Source organism: Ammodytes marinus, assembly GCF_949987685.1.
Source record: "Ammodytes marinus genome assembly, chromosome: 15".
In the NCBI taxonomy this organism is placed as follows: Eukaryota; Metazoa; Chordata; class Actinopteri; order Uranoscopiformes; family Ammodytidae; genus Ammodytes; species Ammodytes marinus.
The window spans coordinates 10,008,840-10,034,221 of NC_137219.1; the positions used below are offsets into that span (position 1 = coordinate 10,008,840).

Below are 25,382 nucleotides of genomic sequence, written 5' to 3' on the forward strand. Positions count from 1 at the left end.
TAAATTAGAACACAGCAGGGTAATGTCTGTTTATCCCAAATACAGCTGCCTGGGCCTCTCTCTCTCCTATCCCTCTTCCCTCTCTCCACTCAGACCACACCACGGCCCCTGGATCACCTGGAGCAGCAGTACACACAAACGGCACTACAAAACATGCATTATGCAAACACATGCACTTGCATAAACAAACCAACAAACCAGCACTTGCATGCATACACAGATGCAAATTCACACTGTAGGCCTACTCATGCACTCACACACAATGATGAACACAATAGAACAGATAGTCCTACCTCACAAATAGATTTTGGAATTCACTGACAACAATGACTTGTTGGCTGAACTTAAAATGGAAGCAGGTACTTTTTGGCTACTTGCTTTTTTTTCTTCTTTATTACAAGAGATGATTGCATCAGTCGAGATTCTATCACAATGTACAAATGTATTAGTCATATATCCATTAAACATTAAGAATCCATTTGTGGAAAAATAATCTTTAAGAAGGTAAGTGTATAGACAGTGCATTAAATAGGCCACGCCCATCGTGGGGGAAAACATTGAACAGCGTTCCATTCACTTTGTATTGAAGGAGACCTGTCTTCTGCAAACACACTTAATTAAAACTTAATCAAATATCCATTTTACAAAAAACTTTACTTTCTTTTAAGCCACGACTCTTGTCTGTCCATACGAGCTGTTTTGTGAAAAATAATTGAGTAATTTTCAATATTGAGGTGGTTTTCCCGTCCGTGAGGGTTAGCCTACAGCAGAAGGCTAACATTAGCCTAGCATACAGCATACATTAGTTAAGAGTTTTGTCTCGATATTGAAAATTACTCAATAATTTTTCACAAAAACAGCTCGTATAGACAGACAAGAGTTGTGGTTTTAAAGAAAGTAACGTGTATTTGTGAAAGACATGTCGTATTACGTTTTTATTAAGTTTGTTTGCCAAATACCGGTGTCATTCAATATAAAGTGGATGGAGCGCTGTGTATTGTTTTCCCCACGATGGGCGTGGCCTCCGATTATGACGCGTTCCGCACTGTCTCTATTGCAACTGTGTCCAAATAGACTAGATGTTTGTATTGCTCTATCTAAAATTCAGAGGCTCCAGCAAGGTTTGCAATCATGCTGTTTTTGTCTACCCCTGAGACTAGAATCTTTACAGTATTTTGCAGTATTCCTTTAATAAAAGTAAACTTAACTCACACTAACTTCTCCAAAAGTACAGGCCAGGTTGGATAGTGGTAGCTTTTTAATGAGTAAGTCTCTGCTTCTCTCTAGTGACCGGTCAAGGCACTTGCACGCGGTAAGCAATTAGATCAAACCCTATTAACATTAATAGGTCTTTGTCTCCATCTAGTGTTCAACAACAGGAATGCATTTTATGAATGGAGAGAGTACTCTTTATTATGAGTACTAGCAGCAAGCCTGTCGTCATGTTCGCGCATTAACGTGAGCGTTCACGAGAGTCCTGTGATCTGTGCGTCAGCTGCTGTCAAGACGCACGCGCACTGGCGCATACACATTACGGGACTGTCTCTATGGAAGATTTGTTTGGACAACGAATGAATCGGAAATTCCACAGACACCGGAACACTCACAGTTTGGTGACTGTAAAATTACTCCTTTCAAGCTGGACTAAGAGCGACGCAGTGACACGACAGTGATTTTTCGAAACGGGTTTATATTAGAGTAAGAGAAGAGGAAACACGGGGATTGGACAGGTTTTCCGGTGGCAACGTTACATACTTGCTAGTAAGCTAACCTCTGAGTTCTCAACCGGCTTCGTTAGCTTTAGCTTAGCAAGCAAGCTAACAAGCCTGGGTCTGGAGGTTCATTTTGTTTACATTTTCTTTTCTTTTTTCTAGCACTTGACTACTATGACATCTCGCGGTAGCTGTGGTGGAGTAGAGGGAGCTTTGTTGGGGTGAAAGTGACAGACGTTGGAGGTGGCGAGGTTGGCTTGCTCCAGTAGTTATGACCAGTTTCAACATTACGACCAACAACATTGCTTCTTTGAGCACCGACGGCAAAGGTTCACCCGTTATCGTCGTCGACACCCCCAACAACAACAACACGGAGTGGGACTTGGGAGGAGATGTGTTTTCGTGCTGTCACGAGATGATGAGTCCCATGGACGACGCGATGCAGGCGGGGATGTCCTCGGTGCAGTCGGGGCTGGACGGACACCTGCCGCTTCTACACGCTAGACACCGCAGCGCAGAGGACGGGCTGATGTTTGACCTGGGCTCCCCGACAGCCTTCCTCGACAGCGGCTCCCTGGACTACAGCGACAGCGACGGGAACAGCGCCGGTCCGCTGTTCGAGAAGAGAAAGCGGTCGCGCTCTAACAGCTCCAGACACCGCTTCGGAGAGGTGGTCACGGAGCTCGGTCCGGAGGAGGTGCGCTGGTTCTACAAGGAGGACAAGAAAACCTGGAAGCCCTTCGTCGGCCACGACTCGCTTAACATCGAACGCGCATTCCGGAAATACTGTGAGCTGAACCCCAGTACGGCAGCAGGCTCCCAGGTCCGCGGCGGGGAGCAGGAGGACCAGTGCAGCACCGACGGCGTGGAGAGTCGCGGGCTGAACCTGAACGGTGCGGTGCAGGTGGAGACGAGAACCAGCAGTGTGCACGGAGGTCGGGGGTCCCTGGAGACATCCAGCGCCTCCTCGGAGGAGAGGGTGGACCCTGAATGCACTGAAATCAACGTTGAGCCTGTTTGTGTCCGGGGAGGGCTCTATGAGGTGGATATCAAAGAGAGGGAATGCAATCCTGTTTATTGGAAGCGTGAGTAGTATCTCAAAAAACCATCTGATCAAACTGTACTAACATGTTTTTGTTTGTACTCTCCATCATTCACAGATTATGCTGCCCCTGGTGCCAGTAGGCCTACCACAGCATCACTGATTGGATGTTTATAGGCACCAATCCCTATTGTGTGCATAATATACCTCATGTATACTTTATATTCTGCAGTATAATGGCTGACAGCATGGAGATGAATGACCCACAGCCATTCAGGTGCTTGATGCCTATTCAGAGACCCCATCCCTGCTGCTCCCTTTGACAGATCTCACACAAATGATACAAGCAGCTGATTATTCATTCAACTTATTTACTTGCGGAGCCCCTTTTATATTTATTTTACTAGTCAAGTAATTGCCTGCTTGCAGGCCTATTACCAGACTTTTTGGGAACAAAATAAAACTGGAAAGTCGGTTGCCCTCAGCTGATCTCTGTGCTAACTAATTCATGGATATTTCCAGGAATAGGCAGCGAACAAATGAAGTTGGCCGGTCGCTATCGAAGCCACAGAAACATCGGACCTCGAAAGAGCGCAAGGCTTGCTGGTTCCTTTGAAGGTTAACGCTAAGTGACATTTAGAGATGCAGTTATTTTTTGTTGCTGAATGTTCATGCTGTGGATGTACGTCCCTTGTAGTCAGCTCAGACCCTCGCTATTCCCTTTTTCTAGTTTTAAAAACAAGAATCAAAAGCATGTCAGTTAGAGAGAGAGAGAGAGAGGCCAGTTTATGTAATGGAAGATGTGTGGAGGGGAGCGGCCCTGTTGACGTACTGTAATCTAAGAAGAAAAACATTCACAAAACAAGTATTATTCATGGCAGCATGTTCTATCCTGTAAACGTGGCAAACGAGGTGAAAAGTCCCTTTTGTGATGTTATGTCAAGAAAACACTTATCTTATCTGACCAGACATAAACCACCTTAACACATGTATCTATATCTACTGTGTGTGTGTGTGTGTGTGTGTGTGTGTGTGTGTGTGTGTGTGTGTGTGTGTGTGTGTGTGTGTGTGTGTGTGTGTGGTGTGTCTTATAGGCCTCTGTGTCTTCATATTTGTTCAGATGAGCCTTCTAACTGTACAGAAATGGCCCTGTCTTTTGCAAAGTGTACCTACATTCAGAAGTGGCCCTCTATGCTCTTATTCACCACCAGAGACTCTCTGTTAATAATGGCACTCAAGACTGTAATCAAAACTGGCCTCGCTGCATACGCCACCAGATACTTGGCCCTCCTGGATTTACCAGACTTGTTGAATAAAAATCAGCTCATGCCATCCAAAGAATATTACTAAAAAGACAGAGTGACAAACTCGGTAGAAAGTATCAATTGAAACATTGTTACTGGGGAATATTTCAGCACCACATAGGCTTCGAAAGCTTCTATCCCTATGATTAAGTCATTTTTATTTTTTTTGTGTCTTAACTTCTCTCTAATCTTACAGAACAAGACCATATTCCAGTCATGAGAGGTCAGTGGTTCATCGACGGTACCTGGCTCCCACTAGAGGCAGAGGAGAGCGACCTCATCGAGCAGGAGCACCTCAGCCATTTCCGTGGGCAGCAGATACAGGACACCTTTGAGACGGATTTGGTGGTCAGGACCGTCGATAGCAAAGATGGTGAGCGAATTGGAAGGAGAAAAGTAGTTGCATATAAGGATAATGTGGTATGTTTTTTTTAGGAGGGTGTGTTGCATAACTCCCTAAATCTATCAAGATCATTTAAACAAGCATCCCTTCTGGAAACTAACGTCTTGAGTAAAATACACTTAATAACTTCACTAGATTAGATTTAAGGGCAAAGGTTGTCCTGGAGTCAGAGTGCGGTTTGGGGTAAGATAAATAAATAAATAAAAGGCCAAAAACACATTACTGCTCACTTGCCAAAACATAAAACTTTTATGCTTTTTTTTTCTTTTTTACTGCTGCATTCTCCAACCTTGCAATATTTTTATTCCAGTCAGACAGTATACTGTAAAAGTGCCACCTCTATTATGCTGTGTTAGGGCAGTGATGAGATGAAATGCTCCCACAGGGCGTTCTAGGCGATAAATTCCATTAAAAAGTAAAGTCACCCTCCTCACGTTAAAGCCAGAAGAAAAAGAATTGTGAGTCATAAATGGTGAATTATGAGACGAGGCCTGCTGGCTGTGAAGTATCGATGCACAGTCGAGGCAAAATGAATGGAGCAGGTGCCCTCCATTCATGCGAGTGTAGGTTTTTAGTCACGCCATCCTCTCAATGCAAAGCCAGGTGCAGCTCGTTAGATTCCCAAGAGTCGGTCTCAAAGGGTCGGCTCAGGCGAAATGTAGCAGGCTTTAGCTGTGAAAGGGAAAGGAAGAAACAGGAAAGAGGTCATTTGATTCAACAGTCTCCTTAAGGTCAGCCAGATCTACTGGACCTTCACCTGGAGATGGATGTGTGGGTGTCTGAATGTGGAAGATAAATAGAGAGAAGCTGAGAGGGAAAAATAGCATAGAGGATCTGTTACAGAGAATGAGAAACTGTTTAGTGTTTATTATGAAAACTGAGTTTATGAGACAGCCAAACATGCATCAAAACATCATCAAGATGCAAAAAAAAAACAGCAGTTAATCATCAAGTTATTATTTTTTTGCATTTAAAGATGCACTACGCAGTTTGATGGGAGCGGGATTTGATTACATTTGCAGAGCCTGCAAATATTTTTTCTACATGTAACTCTTAGGTTGCGTTCCAAATCGCATACTCTTTCTTTTTTCTATTCTACATACTACATCCGACGATAAAAAGAATCTAGTTAGGATGCAGTAGGCATACTATTGGGACATACTTTACTCTCTTATATCATCATAACATTGCGCCTTGATCTTGCCTCTTGCTTTTATATCCGTCGCATCCCCGTTTGTTTTCATATGGAGGCTTCGTCGATGTTACGTCACTTCACATGCGCACTGGATTGTGGGTCAGAATCGCCCAAATAGGATGCACTTTTCAACACTAACAATCTTGGCCGCATGAAGTAGGACATCCGGGTACTTCTAACCATCCTAAATCTGGCCACAAGAATTGGGACATCCTAAATCTTTTTTCTACATACTATATAGTAGAAAGTATGCGATTCGGAACGCAACCTTAGTCTTGAAAAATTATATCATAAATCAAGACACAATTATTTTGGGGCACCTGTAACCAAACGTAAGACGTTAGAATATATTTTGTGAACGAACGTGTGGGCCCTGCTGCTGTGAACAACAACAGTGATACAGTAACTGTTAAGGTAGCTTTCTAACTTTTATTCATTTATGAGATAATACCTTAGAAAATGTTCACTTCTCTGACACACGCAAAGTCACATTGTGCATCTTTAAATAGTGACACACTCTCAAATAGCTATTTATGGAACAGAGCCTCTGTCACCTTCTTTTCTTTCTATTTGTATTTGCTTCCCTTGTGTCTAGTACACTGCACTGTAGCTAAAATGCCAGGAAACTCACTCCCCCCTAATCATAACAAGCAAAGGTTTATAGATTAAGCCATACAAGGACAAAGGAAAGTGACTACATTATTTTGGTCAGTCTTGTTTGCATCGTCACTCCTTGTATTGTGTCATCACGTACTCGTAGCTGCCGGCACTTTCCTGAATCGAATCATAGAAGTTTTGATACAAGCCGAAAAGGTGACTGCTGGTCCACAAACATGTACATGTACACAATGGATATTAAAAGATCAGTACGTGGAAGCAGGCAGTCGAGCAGTGACACAGGACAGTAGGATCATAGTTTATTTTTGACATTATATGCAAGCCAGGCGTGTGAAATATACAGTGCAAGCCAAGGGCACACACATTGGCTGTGTGTGTGACACTTGGAGGCCACTCCATTGCACAACACACAGATCACATGACCTAAGCTTGTCCAGTGAGTCATTATTACCGCAAGGCTGAATAGTAAGAAATATACCCTTACACAATGTGTAATTAATCCCCTTTGTTGCTGTATTTGAGTATGCTCTCATAATTCCCTTCTAATGCATGGGACTTGGAGCACAGAGCATCTGTTTGAAACCCTCCTGCTGCCTTTGTTGGCAGGTTGTTTTCCACTCCTTTATTTAGCAAGGCATTAAAACAATAAAGCAATATACCGTTAATTCTCCTTGTATTGTTACAACAAGGAAGCATTTATAGTAGAGAATTTTACTCATACTTATATTTACTAATAATCTGAAGCAATGGGAGCCATACGTAGGCTGCCTTGAACCGACGGCATTACAATTGATAAATGGACCATAAAGCCATAAAGCCAGCGAGCTGTGCTCTGAAATCACTGCAGTACATACGTTTCCCCTGTTATCTCTCCTCTTCCCCATCTCTTTCTTCTCCCTCCCTTCTTTCTCCTTGTGTGAGTAGCTGGCTGAGACTAAAGGTTAGTAAAGCACAACAAGACATATGGTCGGCAAAACAGCATGCTATGCAGGCATTACATCACAATGTGGGCAGGACTACTGCTAGGGGACAAGAGCATGAATATCCTGTTCTCTCACGATAGATATGCAGTTTTCTGCTTTCGTCCTAATGATTGAGGAAGTGGAATGTAAAAATGCAGCTTTCAGTGTAGATCAGAAGAAATAGGGATTGATTTGGAGGCTTTTGTGAAACCTGGAAAGATGAATGTTTCCCTACCTTTTTAAAAGAGCTTCAACATCTGATATAAATGTTGAGTATTTACCTATATTAGACGTTTTACAATATTTTTCCCCACCCAAATTCATCACCTCTTATTATTATTTTGTGTTGACTTTCTTTAAAGAGTGACTGCTGCCATTTGAGTGCAGAAAAGTTGAGATGGATTGTGAATTTGTGGCATTAGAGAAACACTTGCACAGTTATTGAGGCTGAAACTAGCCATACAGTCATTACAAGTCTTTTAATGTTCGTCTTACTTTGATCAACAGAATTATTTCTTAGCGTAATGGGTGCCAACCCCAACAAAATATATATTTTTTATTTTTCAGACAATTGAATTGAAAATAGAAAGAAAAAAAAGATAGGAAGAGGATTCTGTCCCTTCAATTTAAGCTCATGGGTCTGTGTGTATATATGGCTATTAAGCAGTGAGTCAATGGTGGAAACTATAGGGTGTGCCCCAGTCTGTCTAGGAACACTTATGTCAGCAGGCTGGGTACAGGGTCATCTGCCAGCATAATACTTTTGATTTATTTCTGAGGTTAGACACAAGACGCACAAGCTTGTTTGTATAAACTATTCAGCTGCATGTTTATTTAACCAGCACATGAGGCTGGAAACACACAGAATGATTGATGACTAGTTCAAACTTAAAAAGAACTTGGTATTGCTAATGAAATAACTAGGAGTCAGGAGTTTTCTCTTTATTTATTTATTTGCATCCAAAGTCGACTCAATTTGGTTGATTTGAGATATTCAAATACGGTTGGAATCATCAGTTGGAAAGAGTATGTTACCTTTAATCAAGATGAGAGTGTCTAAACATGATACTTACAGTCACACTAGTATAGCTAGAATACATTTTCAGGTGACATAAAAGTCATGTAATATGATCTGAACCCCAATGATGGTCATTCAATGCAAACCATCACACAGATTAATTTAAAGGCCTACTTCACCGGTTTGAATATGAAGGTGTATTGAATTCTGAGATTCTATGTAGTATAAATGTGCAAAAAAAATTAAAATCGGTTCATCCTAGCCTGAGAAAAGGCAGAAAGAGTATTTTTTTAACCCTATATTTCTCTTTCTCGTGACATCACAGAAAAAGAAATATAGGGTTAAAAAAAACGTACTTTGTAAATATTACTGTGATGTCACAGTAAAAGACATCACAGTAATATTTACAAAGAAAGATTTTTTTTAACCCTATATTTCTCTTTCTGTGATGCCACGAGAAAGAGAAATATAGGGTTAAAAAAAAACACTCTTTCTGCCTTTTCTCAGGCTAGGATGAACCGATTTCAATTTTTTTCGCACATTTATTCTACATAGGATCTCAGAATTCAATACACCTTCATATTCAAACCGGTGAAGTAGGCCTTTAACCTCAGCAGAGCCATAGAAGGATTTTGTGCATATTAGATTTTTTCAGTCATTAAGGGAACACCTATTGATGGACTGATCCATCAGTGGTGAATGCACAAATGGACTTTACTAATAGCTTTTACAGCAAACAAGCTTCCTGTGCACTCAACGGGTCTCCTCTTAAGCCTTTCACTTACGCAGAGAGAGACACACTGCTGATTTTTGCAAGTCTGATGTCTGTGTTGTCACGGAACGAATGCTTTAGTCAGATCTCAGACCTGTGGACATTGCCCATTTGTTTAACAAATGCAGAGGAGGCCTTCTTTTTTAAATGTCGGATCAAGAGAACAGAATTGCTGTTGATTTTGAGTAGTATATACATTTTTCTTTTTGACAACCATTTAGAATAGTTATTTTAATACAACACATGTTTAATTCTAAGTATGCCATAATGAAAATATAAAATTATAATTAACTTTTCTTTCTGATATTGGTCATATGTGTACATGTTCCCATGTATGTTACTAAGATTATAACACAAATACTTGATTGGCTGTTTAAGACTAATGTTTGTGAACAGGATAATAACATTTGATTTGGTTGCCATATGAGACATTCGTATTATGGAGAAATCCTATACCAGCTGCCGCCAATGGTTATAGACTAAAGTTACTGGAACATTCAATTACAGTAACAAGGAGACTGGTGTATCCATTACACAAATCTGCATTAACTTTTCAAAGAACATACAAATACAAATGACATTTATTTATCTCTAACTGAGAATGCCATGATTTTCCCTTGTTGTTTTTTTTCAACACAAATTGGATTAGACCACACTGACATACTTTCTTTCATTTATCCAGCTCCACATTATAGTTATATGTTATACTCTCTCTTTGAAACCTCTTTGTATGTTTCTGTATATGTTTCTGTTTATGTTCCTTCTTTTATGGGTGGAACATTTCTAACATGCAAAATATATGAAGTATTTATTATCCCATATGGAAACATAAGTACTTAAGATACTGTCAGGAACCTTAGAGGTTTTGTGCATTTATTTGTTTTTTTTTACTCCTTTGTAAAAGGTCTTAACATGTACACTTATATCTGTGCTCTTTCTGCGACTATATTTACGTCATAATTGTATATTATTGTTTGTTATTGTGTGGGAAATGAACTTCCACCCACTATATTTAACGAACAAAATGTTTTCCAATAAGCCTAACTTTTTTCAAAGAGTAGCAGTGTATTACACATACACAAAACTCCAGATTTGAAATAGATGTTGGTTAACTTTATGACATGTTGAGTCTTCATAGTGAAGTCAGGAGATTTCTGTAATGAGTATAAAACAGACTCAGTCTACTTCAGTCATCTTTGACATACATCAATCAGCGCTGCATTTTGTAGGCTTAGGCATTGTTTGAGGTTTATTTTCATGATATAATACCTGCAGCCACCAGGTTCCGTCACTAACTAACCAGTACAGGCTCTGTATCCGGGGGCCTTGTAGTGGCAGCGTGATAGCAGCGCTGCTTGATAGATGGAGTGATGACAGTGGTAGCCTGTGTGATCGACAACAGGGAGTAATGGCCATTACTTACTCTCTCTTGGTTGTTAGTTCTCTCCCTCCTGCCCCCTTTCTACCTCCCTTTTCTGTTCAAATGGAGTGGATATCAGACGAGTGCTAAAACTACATGTCGCAAGCGCAAATGCTGCCAAGGTACTGTAAAATACCAAGTTCTTTTTTTCTTTTCACTTCTGGTGTTTTAGATCTGCTAGCTTGTGTCCTCTCTCCTCGTAGATCCTAGGTCCTCATGATAACTACATTGTCTTCTTCGTTGTGGTTCAGATCTTTTTCGATCTAGTATTTAGAACTAGACCTAGGCTCAGTTAGAAAAGGTTGTATTCAAAATGGATCGAGGCTGCTGCTGTCTAAGTTCTCCATTGCATCCTTAACTGGGCCTAGTTGCTAGAACGTCTCCCTTTGTGGTGTCACCCATGGTTTGGTTCTACTGCTGTTGCTGCTTTTTGAGGAAACCTTTTGTATCTGTCGCTCATCTTCTTGCTTGCATAGTGAGCAGACAGCATGGTGGTCATTTCACTACCAGGGCACCCATTAAACCCATGGATATGAAATAAATAAACTGGTCCTCAAAAAGCCACCCTTTTTCCTGTTTTAAAAATCTCTCCTCTCCCACTTTCCGTCATATCGCTTTCCGTTCTCTCATCCCTTCTGGCAGTATGACCACCATTAATGAACCACCTTCACCAGCTCTCGCTTTCAGCGACAATGTACAAAGGTCTCTGTTGAGAGCTGAGCACCAGCTGAACAGAGAAGCCATTGTGGCCCTCTACTAGAGCCGCCTAACATGATGTGTGGAGTCAACCTCTTAGAGGCCCATCACTGTCCTAGTTCTGAGTGTATTGACCCCAATCAAAAATCTTGTAAAGGGAGTTCTTGTGGTGTGTGTCCCCATCTCATAGTAAATCCAAGAGGCCATTGACCTATAGCTTAGTGGTAGAATTGTATGTCAATATTACATAAACATTGCAATAGTAGATTGTCTTCCTTCTCAACAAAAGTTGTGAAACACCTCATGATGGGATATGTTTATCAAGCTTTGACCAAGAAAAGTTGTGACTACTACCCAGCCACACTTTACAGTCCCAGACCAATATCATAGCACATTGTACATGTGATTAGTGGTTATCTTTCCCAATCTCTCACACATACTGTTTCCTTGTTTACCCAGTTTCTTGATCCTTCACTTTTTTACACCTGCCTCAACCAGTTCCCCTTCGTAATTGGCCATAGCAGTGTTAGCGAACTCCCTCGGTAAACTCTTTAACCTCTCTTGGTTGACTGCCACCTCCTCCGTACTGCCCCTTCTTTCCACAATGCATTGCCTCTCATTGTAAAACAGGAAGTGTCCTTGTGCTGCCCCTAAGCATAGCTCTATCTTGCTGGGTGCTTTTTACTTGTACTCCCTGCAAGTGGATTTCTTATATTGATAAAGCCAGCTTAGTTTGAGAAGTTCAACAAAGTGTCTATTCTGGCTGGACTGACAGCTCCTGTTTTACAGTGGACTCTGCTACACAATATTTTACTCAACAGTCTGAAGTGGCTTCATCCACCCTTGTATAACGCTAGTGTGTGAGGGCAGCTGCCACCGTCCTTTTCTCCTTTGTCCTCACTTGTGAGTCTGTGAGCTATAGATGAGGAAAGGAGGGCACTTCTAACTGTTTGAGTTAAAGCCAAACTAGAAGAGCTGATTGTTCTCCCTCACTGCTGCTGCCATAGAGTGGTGTAGTCATATTCTATGTGGTGGTAGCGGTTAAGCATATGTTTGCTTTGCTGCTGAGTGGTTTCATTTGAGGACCTGCAAAGATAAATGGAAATGTATGACAGAGGAAACTGTGTATGCTCTCACCTCAAGTTCCCCTAACTTCATTGTTTTATCTGCTTAGAAAAAAAACAATGGCCTTCCATTTTGTTATACCAAATTTAACTAGTAGTGCCCTTTACTCCGACTCCTCTGTTCCTTGTGACAAAGTCTTCTTCCAGACCTTGCTTGTCCCTCCTAAGAGGCCGTCTTTCCTTCTTACACTGGTTGCCCTCAGAGGGAACCGGTCTCATATGTCTTGATTGACCCACTGGTCATGCTTGTCCAGTTAAGAAACTTGGCCTGCTTTCCTAACACTGTCCCAGCCTAACTCCACCATGTGACACACAACTACATAGGCTCGGTTGATGTATATCTTGTCTTTTTATTTATTATTTTTTATTAACCTTTATTTATACAGGTAAAATCTCATTGAGACCCAGGGTCTCATTTACAAGAGAGACCTGTTCAGGTAGGCATCAGCAGCAACACAAAGTTACAGTCTTAACCATTAACATGTGAAAGAGGGATTGCAGACATTGTGAAATTCCTGACTGATGTCAGGCTTACTCTTGCCCTGACCTGACAAGTGCATTACCAAGAACTGTCTTCTAAAAAATAAACATCAAAGGATGAATGACAAAGAAGGACATTAATCTTTGGAAGGTTGCACAATTTTCCCTCTCCTCAATACATTCGTAAGCCTTAGTTCTCAGTGTGCTTCTTGAAGCACCATAGTAATGGAATAGTACCACTTCTTGTTGCACTTAACTTTGCATTTTTTTTTGTTAGAAGTTTCAAGCTAGCAAACGGGTCATCGGGAAGATTTTATTTCTCCAGACCAAGAACTTTACCCCGTTCTTAAATGGTTTTAATCCCCAGATTGGTTCAGAGTAGTACAAGGAGCCATGACTGTTCACTGGACCTGCGCCAAAGTCTTCTACCTATTTCATCTAGACGAACTTGACTGCACAAGGCATTTAAAGGACATACTGCAGAGGCATAAATAACTCCAGTCAACCAGTTTCATTTATCGTGCCTAGGTTCTTTAGCAAACGATGTCTTCTCTCTGGACATAGCTCTGCTCTTACTTGCTCTAGTCACTGCAAAACATTTTGAAGCAAAAGCGTGGAGAAAATTGGAACTGAACGTAATATCAATTTAGATGATGGCGCGTAAAATGTCTTTCAGTCAAAAAAGACGGACAAGCAAGAGCTGAAATATGCAATCATGGAGGGGGATAGTTTGATGTGTTTTTTCGTTCCAAGTGCAGATCAAAGCTCCAGATTGCATTTGATTGGGCTGTGTGAATAGATTGAGCCTGGACTTAAGCTTGGTGGAATTTTTACATCTTCAATGTCCCCCCCTCCTTCTGTACTGACACTCGCAATTACTAAAATATGTAATCAAAAACCTTCTGTATTGGGGAATCTTTTTTCCTTTACCCCGTTCCATGTTTTTTTCCCTTCTGTCCTTGCCCAATTTCCCACACCACCTGTAAATGTGCTCCTCTCTTTCCTCTATCCATTCATTCACTCACTCCTCTGCCCTCAACCCCCCTCCCCACAGCCATCCACAGTATGAAACTGAGTCGGACCCATGTGGATTGGCACAGCGTGGATGAGGTGTACCTCTACAGCGATGCCACCACTTCCAAAATTGCACGGACCGTTACACAGAAGCTAGGCTTCTCCAAAGGTATGCCATTCACATACTGTCGTTGTCCTTCCAGGTAATAACCACCTTATTACAAACAGTTCCCTGCTCATACTGCACACGTGTGTTGTCTTTACTTTCTACACACGTTAATTGCACACATTACAAATATAGCTGCATTCACAGTTTGCTGCCAATTGCTATTATTAAAGAGTTATTTTTAACATGGCTGTGTACTGTACAGTTTCCTAACTGGATTAGCCCAGAAAATCACACAGCGCCCATCCGCTATTGTCTATTTCTGCTATTGGTTTGATCAACCGGCGCTAGTGTAACTAAAAAAAGATTGCTACTGCAGCTTGACCTGGTGTTTGATCTCTATGAAGGACTGTACTGTATTTGTCTCATATAGTGTTTTAGCTCTATGATACATTGTAATCTCCTCGCAGATTAAAGGAGGAGGAGGTGACAATGGTTGTTTCAATCTCCCCTGATAAAAGGCTCAGTGAGGGCCAATCCCCTTAGTGCTGTCCAATACATCACCTTGCCAACCAGCACATGACTGGACATAGACTACAGATTCTAAATAGGGACACTCTCTCTAGACACATTACGAGTGTTGCCACAGAGTCTCAGGTCACAGTCAATTCAGAACTTTGTGTTTCACCTACTGGCCTCTTTGGAAACAGAACAGTGTGTATTTAGCAGCACTGTACAGAACATGCTATACAATCGTTCATTATTTTTGCAAATGTTTTGCTTTGCGCACAGTACACAAGCAAAGTATCACAAGCAAAAACAGCAAGATATGTTTAAGTAATAATAGTCCTTCCCTGTCCTCTCCTCATCCAGCTTCCAGCAGTGGAACACGGCTCCATCGGGGTTACGTTGAGGAGGCCTCACCTGAGGACAGACCTCCTCAAACTACGCACATTGTCTTTGTGGTTCATGGGATTGGGCAGAAGATGGACGAAGGACGCATCATTAAAAACACTGGAATGTGAGTTGAAAAAAAAAAAAATAATTTTGTTGATGATTTGCCCTGTTTGCCTTTCGTTTTATGTCAATAACTCCAGTTTCAGACTACACTATATTTTTGTCTGTTAAGATGGACATTTGTGTCACACAGTAGGAGATAATAGATTTGAGTCATAAATTCTTGACCTGACATGGCCGAGAGACATGGCAGATTATACAGCTAAATATATCTTGCTGTCTTACATGACCTATGTGATATCGTGGGGACGGCGGTGCTAGGGACGACAAACAATGGCGTAAAAGCAGTGTATATGAACTGACTGAACAGATAGAAAAACAAGTGGGAACTTTCTATCGTTTTACAGTTTATCCTAGCAGCACAAAAAACATCATTCCCCCTTTTTATTTTACGATGTTTACAAATGTGAATGGAAGAGGGTTTCTGTGCTTGTATTGTTCATCTGCATACGAGAGATAGGGCGGGAAAAAACAAATAAACATTCTAGTCTTTTTGTCCAGGTGTTGTGAGGTGCCGATTCTTGATCTCTTAGGGTGTCTGGAACAACAATGGACTAGATTGGGCTGATATCATTTAGTATCATCATCATAGTAGCATAGGCCCACAGAGTGTATCTGTTTTGTTTAAAGGGATAAGGCAGCTTTCAAAGTATTCTAAATACCTATCATAACACACTCCTCTTCTCCAGACAAAGTCTGTGTCTCACATATCTCATTTTGTCCTTCTTTCTGTATTTACTTGTATTTCTTGTTTATCACTATCTGTTAGGACACAGGCACAAGAGCTTGTTATTATCTTGCTCTTTTGCCTCAGGACTAAGCTTACGTTGCATGTTGAGAATCTTATCAATTAAGGAGTGGTTTCAGATTTTGACCTGTATGGCAGGTTTTCTTGCGATTGTGGAAACGTTCTTTTGTTCAGCACCAGTATGTAAGTATGTAACTAGTGCCTTTATGGAATGTGGGTCTACAATCCTCCCTGAACAATGCGGGAAATGTTCATTACATATCTACAATTGTTGTCGTACAGCATTTGAAAAAAAGTGTTACAATACTGCTAAATCAGGAAGTCCTTGTTTTTCCACCAGCTTGAGTCATCCAGGGCCACTCACAATTACCACAGTTTTTATTATTATTATTTTAAACACTTCTCTTGATACTGTTGCACCTGCAGCCTTTGTGTTTCTTTTCCTCTCATCCTCTATCCATTTTTCTCACTCATTTTATTTTCCAAAGCTGTACTCTTTCTTAATACTTCTGTAAAGGCCAGGAGGTGGAAGTTACAATGACAGGGCACAGTGATCACTTCTGCCTTACGAGACATGTTAAACCAAACTATTGTATCGCACTGTGTATCTGTGTCACAAAGTTAGTGTCGGCCCACTGCCCGCGGCTTACTCCAGCTAAGCAGGTAAAGCATACTAAGTCAAGCTGCAGAGCACTATAAGCCTCACTCTAAGCGCCCCGCGGATTTCAGAGCAAACACTTACTACAGCCAAGAGGAAAGATCAACCCAACGACCTGTCAAGCCTGCTACTTGCTGTTGCTTTTCATTCTAAACCTGAATTCAATTCAGCGCTGTACTATTCTGACTGTCATCAGCAGCAGTGAAATAGGAAATTGTGGGGGGTTAGGGCAATAGTATAAATAATAATAATAATAATAATAATAATAATAATAATAATAATAATAATAATAATAATAATAATAATAGGCTCTAAAACAAAAACAGAAGGTCATTTAAAAAAAACTATTTTTGCTTAACCTGCTATTTTAAAAGCTCATTGGCCAATTAAATTCAAACTTAAAGTTAGTGAATCCTTGTGGGTGCAGCACAGAAAGGTCTGCAATATAGTGCTCAACCCTCTGAGCAATTAAGTTCCCCTCCAGACATGCCAGACTCCAGATAGTCCTGTCAAAACCTGCATTAGGTCCTCCATTTAGAAACCAGCCACCTAAAAGCCTCTCTCTGCCTCCATTCACCCATGTCAACACTCTACAGACAACACTGTGTGTGTGTGTGTGTGTGTGTGTGTGTGTGTGTGTGTGTGTGTGTGTGTGTGTGTGTGTGTGTGTGTGTGTGTGTGTGTGTGTGTGTGTGTGTGTGTGTGTGTGTGTGTGTGTGTGTGTGTGTGTGTGTGTGTGTGCACTGCATGAGGAAACCTGCTGCGTCAGTGAGCAGCAAAGTGGGCATCATTCATTCTCTTCCTGACAGTCATTAAAGGCTGTGAGAGAATGAGAGCAAACACGGACTCCTCTGTTGGTATATAGCACAGCCGGATATACATGGAGGATGTTCAGTCATTTATAATACACTGCTGCCCAGACAATGTGATGATGTTTTTAGCACAACATCAGCCAACATGGACCAAAACGCAGTGTGTACAATGTTGTCCTAATACGGTATTGTCTTTATTGTTGTGTGTGTTTGTGTTTAGGTTGAGGGAGGGCGTGAGGAAGATGGAGGAGAAGCACTTTTCAGAGCACAACGACGAGCATGTGGAGTTCCTGCCTGTCGAGTGGCGCTCCAAACTTGCACTGGACGGAGGTTAGTGTGTGGTTTTTTTCACAGGTGCATGTGATTAAGCACACACCACAACAGACAAATGGATGTAAAGTCTGATCAGTTTAAGTGCTTTTTTTGTGAACTTTTTACAGATCTTTGTAATTTTATAGGATAGTGTACAAAAGTAACCTCGTTGACCACTCTGATCACTGTGCAGATGTAGACTATAACGTTAATGACCTAAAGCAGAGTGGTGGGACAATTAAACATTATTGTTGTATTGAATTGCATTATAACATGGCCGCACAGTGTATGAATGCAGCCATCATCATGTGGCATTGAATTTCTGTTTCATACTTTGATGTCGCCCCGCCTTCGTTTCTGCAGATACGGTAGACTCGATAACACCAGACAAAGTGAGAGGACTGCGAGATCTTCTCAACAGCAGTGCCATGGACATCATGTACTACAACAGCCCCCTTTACCGGGATGAGGTGAGAGTCACACACTTCCGGAAAGCAGAAATAAAAGGTGCTCTGAGGAATTTTCAGTTTTTGTTCATTCTTGCACCCCCTTTGGACAAAGGCTGTAGTGTTTTCACTACGCCAGCTGTTGTTCCTGGGCGAGCGTACCCATGACAAAGGCATTAAGATAAACAATATAAAAATAGCATTCTTTGCAATGATGATCTCGTTTGCTGTTACAGGTAATTCATGATCATCAGAGGAAAAACTATGTATTACTGTTTCAGAAATATTTAAAAGTTACTCGTAGCACTTTTAAGAGTTCCCAGTCAGTGCGTTTACATGCAAACTCATAATCGGGTAAATAAACGAATAAGACTTCAACAGGACTTGTAAAATGCATGTAAACACCTTTATCCGATCTACTTCGCACACAAATCGGCACATTAACGGACAAGCGAAGTCGGATAAGAACACCTAGATAACTCGTTCATAGTCGGCATTCTCTCTGCATGTATACAGGGATCGGATATCGCATATCGGAGTTCTCGTTCTGCGCTTGCTCGAGAATCACTGCGGAGGATTTCACAAGGAAGTGGAAGGAGACGTAAAAAATAGTAGGGTTATTGCCGGAAGGGAACCGGACGTGGCTCTATAACCACTTTTTGAAAGGGCTACAGCGCCACCTAGCATAGTGGAGACAGCCATGCATCGGACATTTATCCGATTCCTGAAAGGCCATGTATACTCAGACAAGTGACACGGTCCGTTCGAGTGTCTAGTTTGGTATATGTCTTAATCCAATCTAGTTGTGACGCACCCTGTTCTCTTGTTTAAAAACGTTCTCCAATCTCTGTCTTTTCAAGATTACCAAGGGCCTAACGCAGGAGCTGAACAGACTGTATTCACTTTTCTGCTCGCGGAACCCCGAGTTCGAGGAGCGGGGAGGCAAGGTGTCCATCGTGTCCCACTCCCTGGGCTGCGTCATCACCTACGACATCATGACGGGGTGGGATCCGGTTCGCTTCTGTCTGCAGGAGCACCGCGTGGTGGAAGAGGACCTGGACATGCCCTGGATGTCCTACCAGGAGAGGCACCTTTTAGAGCAGCTACGCATGACCAGGACTAGGTAGAGCTTTTATTTTTATTTTTTTTATATATATTTTTTGGGCATTTTTATGCTTTATTGACAGTGCAGAGAGACAGAGGTGAAATGGGGCAGAGAGGGGAGTGAACGACCACGGGCGGGAATCGAACCCGGGTCTGCTGCTGGGCCCGGCCCGTGGGGGGACGCCCTACCAACTGAGCTAAGGGCGCCCCCAGGTAGAGCTTTTCTAATGAACAGTTAGATCTTCAGTGACTTCTAGCTTTGACATCATGTATGGCTGTAAGCGTTCTTAAGAGGTTTTTCGGAGAGAAAGTGGTCCAAAATCTTGGGGAGGAAAAAGGTTGTTGATTGGAGTGGTACTGATATAGTTTGAGGTTTCCTATAACTGATAAGAGAATCAGTATGTATATCCAGGTAGCTTTAGGTTGTCATAATGCATAAGTGGATAAACGATAAAAGGAGTTACATCACGGTGTTCATCACTTTACACCGTTCTGCTTCTAACAGGTTACGAGAGCTGGAAAATCAGCTCCTCACACTGGAGGCCTCCAAACCCTCCGCTCCCCCAGCACTCAAATTTAAGGTAAGTAGTTCAATATAATATGATGAATTTGATTCCACTCCATTCAAAAACACACCATAACTTAAGTTTTTGGTCTTCCTCATGCGAATATGTATGATCAAAGATAAAATTCCATCTATGTCAATGCCAAAGGCTTCCTTCCGGACATTTGTATAATTTTTGGCACCTTTTGTCTCTGCAGGTGGAAAACTTCTTCTGCGTGGGTTCTCCTCTGGCGGTGTTCTTGGCTCTGAGAGGGATCCGCCCGGGTACCAGCTGCCACCAAGACCACATCCTGCCCACCTCCATCTGCAGCAGGCTCTTCAATGTCTTCCATCCCACAGACCCCGTGGTCAGTCTCCCTCTTGCCTTTTCTTAATTATTTCGGATGTATACGACTTTAATAAGTAGGAATTGATGTTGGCAAAAGCAACCAGACCTTTTGCAACTCATTCCCTCAGATGTTTAAATAAAAAAAAAATGTCACTGTACATGGTTGATAAAAATTGTACTGTACTGTGAGCTAAGTGAAGTGTTATTGCTCTTCTCAGGCCTACAGACTGGAGCCCCTCATCCTCAAACATTACAGCAATATTGCGCCCGTTCAGATACACTGGTGAGAACCTGTTCCTTACATCCAATAACACTTGATGCTTTCCCCTGGTACGCACACTGAAGGTATTCAAGGTGTGTAATGTATGCGCTGAATATTTATTGTTGTTTTTTTTCTTAAATTTTTCAGGTATAGCGCCACGACCCCCACATCCTACGAAGAGGTCCGGCCGACCTTCCTGACCCCGGTTAAAGACCCAACGTCTGACACTGAGAGCATCCCCAGCCCGTGCACTTCTCCTGTCCTGGCCCGCAGGCACTATGGAGAGTCCATCACCAATCTGGGCAAGGCCAGTATAATGGGTAAGAGCCGAACACTTTATGAGCAGGGCTGTCAAAATGAACGCGTTAATGCAGGGTGACTTATTTCTGGAATGAATGAATTTACATTTTTTGGAAGGAATTTAAAAGAATACCGTACCTGACAGGACGGTTTTCTGAATTTGATTGGTATGATGAGTATTGTTTAATCAACACATTTACTACGAACAAAATTGCGAGGATGAGGTACTATAGTGAAAGGTGTATGGGGTAAAAAAGAAAGAGTTAAATATTCCCTTTTAATTCATTTAATTTTACTGCATTAAAAAAAAATAATAATCACTCTGGAGACAGTCCTTAATATCTTATAGGTAAAATCCATTCTCTCCTTTGAGATGACATGTTGAAGTAATGTGAGTCTTTCTTTGTCTACAATACTGCATCAACAGTGCCACCATGTGGACGGATGGAGAATGAGCACATACATGTTGCTTCCCCTTTACTTTAAAAAAGTTGAATTCAAGAAAAAAAATTATAAAAAAACGGGAAAATAAAAGCATCACTGGTCTTTTTGTGTTGTTAGGACTAATAATTGTTTCTCCCTCTCCCTTTCGCACACTATGTAGGGGCGGCGAGCATAGGGAAGGGCATTGGAGGCATCCTCTTCTCACGCTTCTCCCGCTCCAACAGCCAGCCCTCGGTGTCTTTAGGACTGGAGGGAGGGGTAAACACAGAGGAGGAGGAACAGAAGAGAACAGAGAGCCAGTCAGCATACGGCCTCTCCACGTTGACGCAGCCCACCTCACCTACTGCTGACACATCTTGTTAGTTCACTTATCCTGTCCAACACTGAACAATCATAAAAAAAAAAACATATATTTTTTTAATATATATATACAATTTCATGTTTACACGGTATTATAATATCTCTTATTTCTGTCTTACAGTGGAGCTGGAGCGACGCATGGACTTTGAGCTGCGCGAGGGTCTGGTGGAGAGTCGCTATTGGTCGGCAGTGACCTCACACACAGGCTACTGGTGCTCACATGACATTGCCCTCTTCCTTTTGACCTTCATATATGAGGACAAGACACCCTTTGACCTAGCAGAAGACACTCCAGAGCCAGACTGAGGCAGCACATGTGTTACAACACACACACACACACACACACACACACACACACACACACACTTGAAATGTGTCTTATAACCCTGATGGGTTTGTCTTCTTGACAAGACACGAAAATAAACAATCATTTATTTTTCATGCGCACAAACCGCTAAAACAAACTAATCATATTTTAACATTTGAGAATCATTACTGACTTAATTCCAAGACGTGCATTTTTCTCTCTTTTTGTGTCGTTTGGACACAATTGCACACCCTAAGGGTGACAACGTTTGACTAGGAACCCCTACGGAGGTGCATCCTTTGCCAGTATGTCCACAAGCTTCATATAAACATGGAATATGAGACTAAGAGTTTGATGCATTTTTGTTTGCTCCACCCAGAGGAAGAGAGTTTTCACTTCATTCCCAAGTCTCCAACCTTTAAACTGCTGCAGCCTGTTGATAAAGTGTCCATACATTTCCTGTGAATCAGTGCTTACATCCAATCTCTCCACCACAGACTCGTTCTGGAGCCTTGCAAATCATTTGCCTGACCTTTGGTCACTGAGGCGCCGAGTTCTGTGTCTGTGCTATTTATTTTATGAATAATCTTTTTTTTTTTTTACATTAGAGATTTAATTGTTTAAAAAAAATTGTTTTGTCTTTAAAACAATTATTTAGCTTCTACCTTTCAAAAAAACTAAACGCTAACAAGCAAATGCAATGCCTTCAAAATAGCCAAATATTTGTCATGCAGAATATTTCTGTCTAGCTTTTCTGAACTAAAGTCAGGGCATTATCCCTTTAATAATGTTTTGGCAGTATGAAGAAAGACATAACTAACATGCTATTTTAGTTTTTTGTTCTATTTATTATTTTATGTGGCCTATGTTTAACGTTCAACTCTTAAAATAGATACGCACCCAATAAAACATGAGCAAAGCGCCACTTTTATTTTCTACACAGTCAACTTAAACAGAATTCCCATTTGTGTTAAGTGTTCCTGCAACTTAACAGTACAATTATTGGTAAAGTGACACAATGTGTCTTACAAACACAACATGTTACTGGTCAACATCCTAATCCCATCATTATTTTCTATATGACATTTAGTTAACAGACATTTGTAACCACATGAGGCTGTTATCATGACATGCATAACTACGCTCTGAAACGAGAGCATGAATAACATTTATAGTTATTTTCCCAGACCAAGTTTATGTCGAAAAAACCTTTGGCGATGTAATTTACAAGACAAAACTCTCACTCGAAACAAAACCATTCAAACTCATTTCCATGCTTCAATACGAGGAATAGATTACAGAGGGATGTTTTTGAGATTAGTGCTATACATGTATTTTTTCTTAAATAAATATTTTTCCTAGAAATGTTCAGGCTCTCCTTCATATTCCTCTTAATCTTGAGGAAAATGAGATTCAAACTCGTCGGCCAAATACAATTTATTTGTCTAGTTTATTGGCTGTTCAGCTTTAGTCATGCTAATGTTAAATCATACTCTATGAAAAATTCATTGGCCTGGGGAAAAAAAGTAGCATCTTTTTAGGCTTTTGTGATTAATTGCACGCTAAAGTTATTAGTTGGATCTCGTTTGCCTTTCTTCTGCGACCAATTCACAGTTACTCACTCTTGAGAAATCGATATGTAAGTGTGTCTTTTTTAATTGTTTAGTCTATGTGTGTATTTCCAGCTACTAACATGTCTTTGCCTAATAGACACAACTTGCAAATTTTCTTCGAAAAGAAAAGAATACTGGAGACAGCAAGTCAGGATATATATTTTTTTTTCTGAAAATGACTGGCTGCTTATCATGACTCTTGCCTTATGTTTGTCAGAGCAATTATGTTTTGTTTTTTTACTCCAGTAAATATGGATCATGCCTGTCAAACATGGTTCTTTAAAAAAATACAAATCATTATGAAGAAGTTAAGAAAACTTGCTCACTTTGCATGATGTCACAGTAATGCAAAATGGCTCTAGGAACAGACATTGTAGTGGGTGCCAACACACATCTAAGAAACTGCTTTGTGTTAGAAAACCACTCATGACTGTTTCTCTAATGAAATAATTTACAAGACATTTGGAATGGAGTAAGACACGGCATGAATGTCAGATTAACAGTTGAGGTCAGACTTGATTATGGTTGGTGTCAAATTGTCACTGTGTCCTGCTTGTTATAACGTAGTTATCAAATGACTTATTTTGAATTGCTTTGGTGCAAGCAGTTGTTCCACACATCAAGGGCTGCTGTTGACTCATCCACCATTGAATGGAATCCATTTATTGGTATTAAATGTCTATGTTGTTTATGCAACAACCTACCGACAGAAACCGGGCTGCCTATCAGATGACCATGTAGGTGATCGGGACTGACTTTGTTCCTTTAGTCAAAATGTGGTGGATCCTACCCATTCAGCACCTATAGATTACATAAAAGTGTGTGTAGGAAACAGCCTGGTGTTGATTTTATTATAATTTTTTTTAACACTTTAACTCGGACAGCGGGCCAGTCATTTACCTGGGAGAGCATCCATTGTTGCCGCTGCATCTTTAGGTCACGTTGTTTGGGTCTAGACACAGCGAATCGTTTTGCAGGAGTTTGGACAGTCTACCGTAAAAAAAGAATTACATTGTCCCTGCGATTGTCGTCTGTGTGTTTCCAAAAATATACTTGAAATGTGTACATATTCCATTCATGCAATTTAAAGCACAGTTTTCCCACTCTGCTTGCTAAAAAAAAAAAAAAAAAAGCTCCTAAACTAAAGAGCATTAAAGAAAACTCTGTCAAGATACATTGTACTTTTGACTGCATTTAATGCACAGCATTTTGAATGACAACAGTATATTTTTCTTGTTAAAGGCACCACAAGCATCAGATCAGGGAAATGTCTACTGTTACATGTTTTGTAGATTCAACACTGTTGTTGACACCAGTTTGAAGCCATTGTTAAGGAAAGGAATTCAGCTCAGCCAGATGAGTTGTTCAATGAAGAAGGCCCTGTAGCCATATGTAATCATTCACTGGGTGAGAAAGAGAAATGAGAATGGGAAGTTATTGTGGGTGTGCTGACTGAAATGTGGTAAAAACTTCTGTCAGGTACCACTGTTGCTCTAACTTTGAATGGATGTCCTAAAAAAAGTGTTTTTGTCTGTCCTTAGAGCTGTGCAATAACCCATGCCTGTAATGGATTCTAACTGCCATCCAAAGCACTGTATTTATTTCCTTTTATTAAAGCATTTCTTTTTTTTTGGATACAATGACGTACTTCATCTTCTTCTTTCTGTCATATCCCACAGGTAATAGCAAGGGGGAAAAAATATTGAACTCTGTTTATGCTGTTGGCGTAGTAGGGCTGAAGTTTCCAGAGAAAGATGGTTGCTCGTTGCTCATTTCCAGATTGATTATTGGAGGACAATAGAGCCATTTGTTCGTTTGAAAACTCAGATCAGATTCTTTCCAAGGCGCCCCCCTGATGTGAATAACAAAGCCGACTTGTAGATGGTGAATAGGACACATTGTGAACCACAAGCGGTCGTGGCTTCCACATGGGTTACAAGAGCTTTAATGCTTTTGAGCAACATCTGCAAAGGCTGGGCTCACACAGATGGGACCAGTTAGAACAGAGGTGACTCTCATAAATAAATAATGCATATGTGGCCCTGCTGTACTGGGTTTTGACCAGAAGAGGTCACTCATCTATAGCTAATACTGAAACAAAGACCACTATTGACCATCTGTTGTCCGATGCCCTTTGTCCATTTCCCTTTTTCTATGTTTTGCCCTTAACTAATTGTGGGTGTTTTGACACTTCTGAATGCTTTTGTTAATAATTGTGCGGCTTGGATCAATTATGTTTT

General features: G+C 41.1%; 1 protein-coding gene across 2 annotated transcripts; it reads left to right on the top strand.

The window, feature by feature from the left end:
* The first annotated feature begins 1,583 nt into the window (after window positions 1-1,583).
* ddhd1a (DDHD domain containing 1a) lies at window positions 1,584-24,785 on the top strand. Of its 2 annotated transcripts, XM_080042806.1 has the most exons (14): window positions 1,584-2,797; window positions 4,255-4,431; window positions 10,467-10,568; window positions 13,801-13,929; window positions 14,740-14,887; window positions 17,322-17,431; window positions 17,777-17,883; window positions 18,720-18,982; window positions 19,469-19,544; window positions 19,726-19,875; window positions 20,075-20,139; window positions 20,266-20,438; window positions 21,023-21,220; window positions 21,344-24,785. In XM_080042806.1, the coding sequence occupies exons 1-14, from the start codon at window positions 1,984-1,986 to the stop codon at window positions 21,526-21,528; spliced, it is 2,697 nt and encodes an 898-aa protein (XP_079898932.1). In that variant the 5' UTR covers window positions 1,584-1,983; the 3' UTR covers window positions 21,529-24,785. The 2 variants fall into 2 exon arrangements, with proteins under 2 accessions (XP_079898932.1, XP_079898933.1); XM_080042807.1 differs by lacking the exon at window positions 10,467-10,568.
* Window positions 24,786-25,382: the final 597 nt, after the last annotated feature.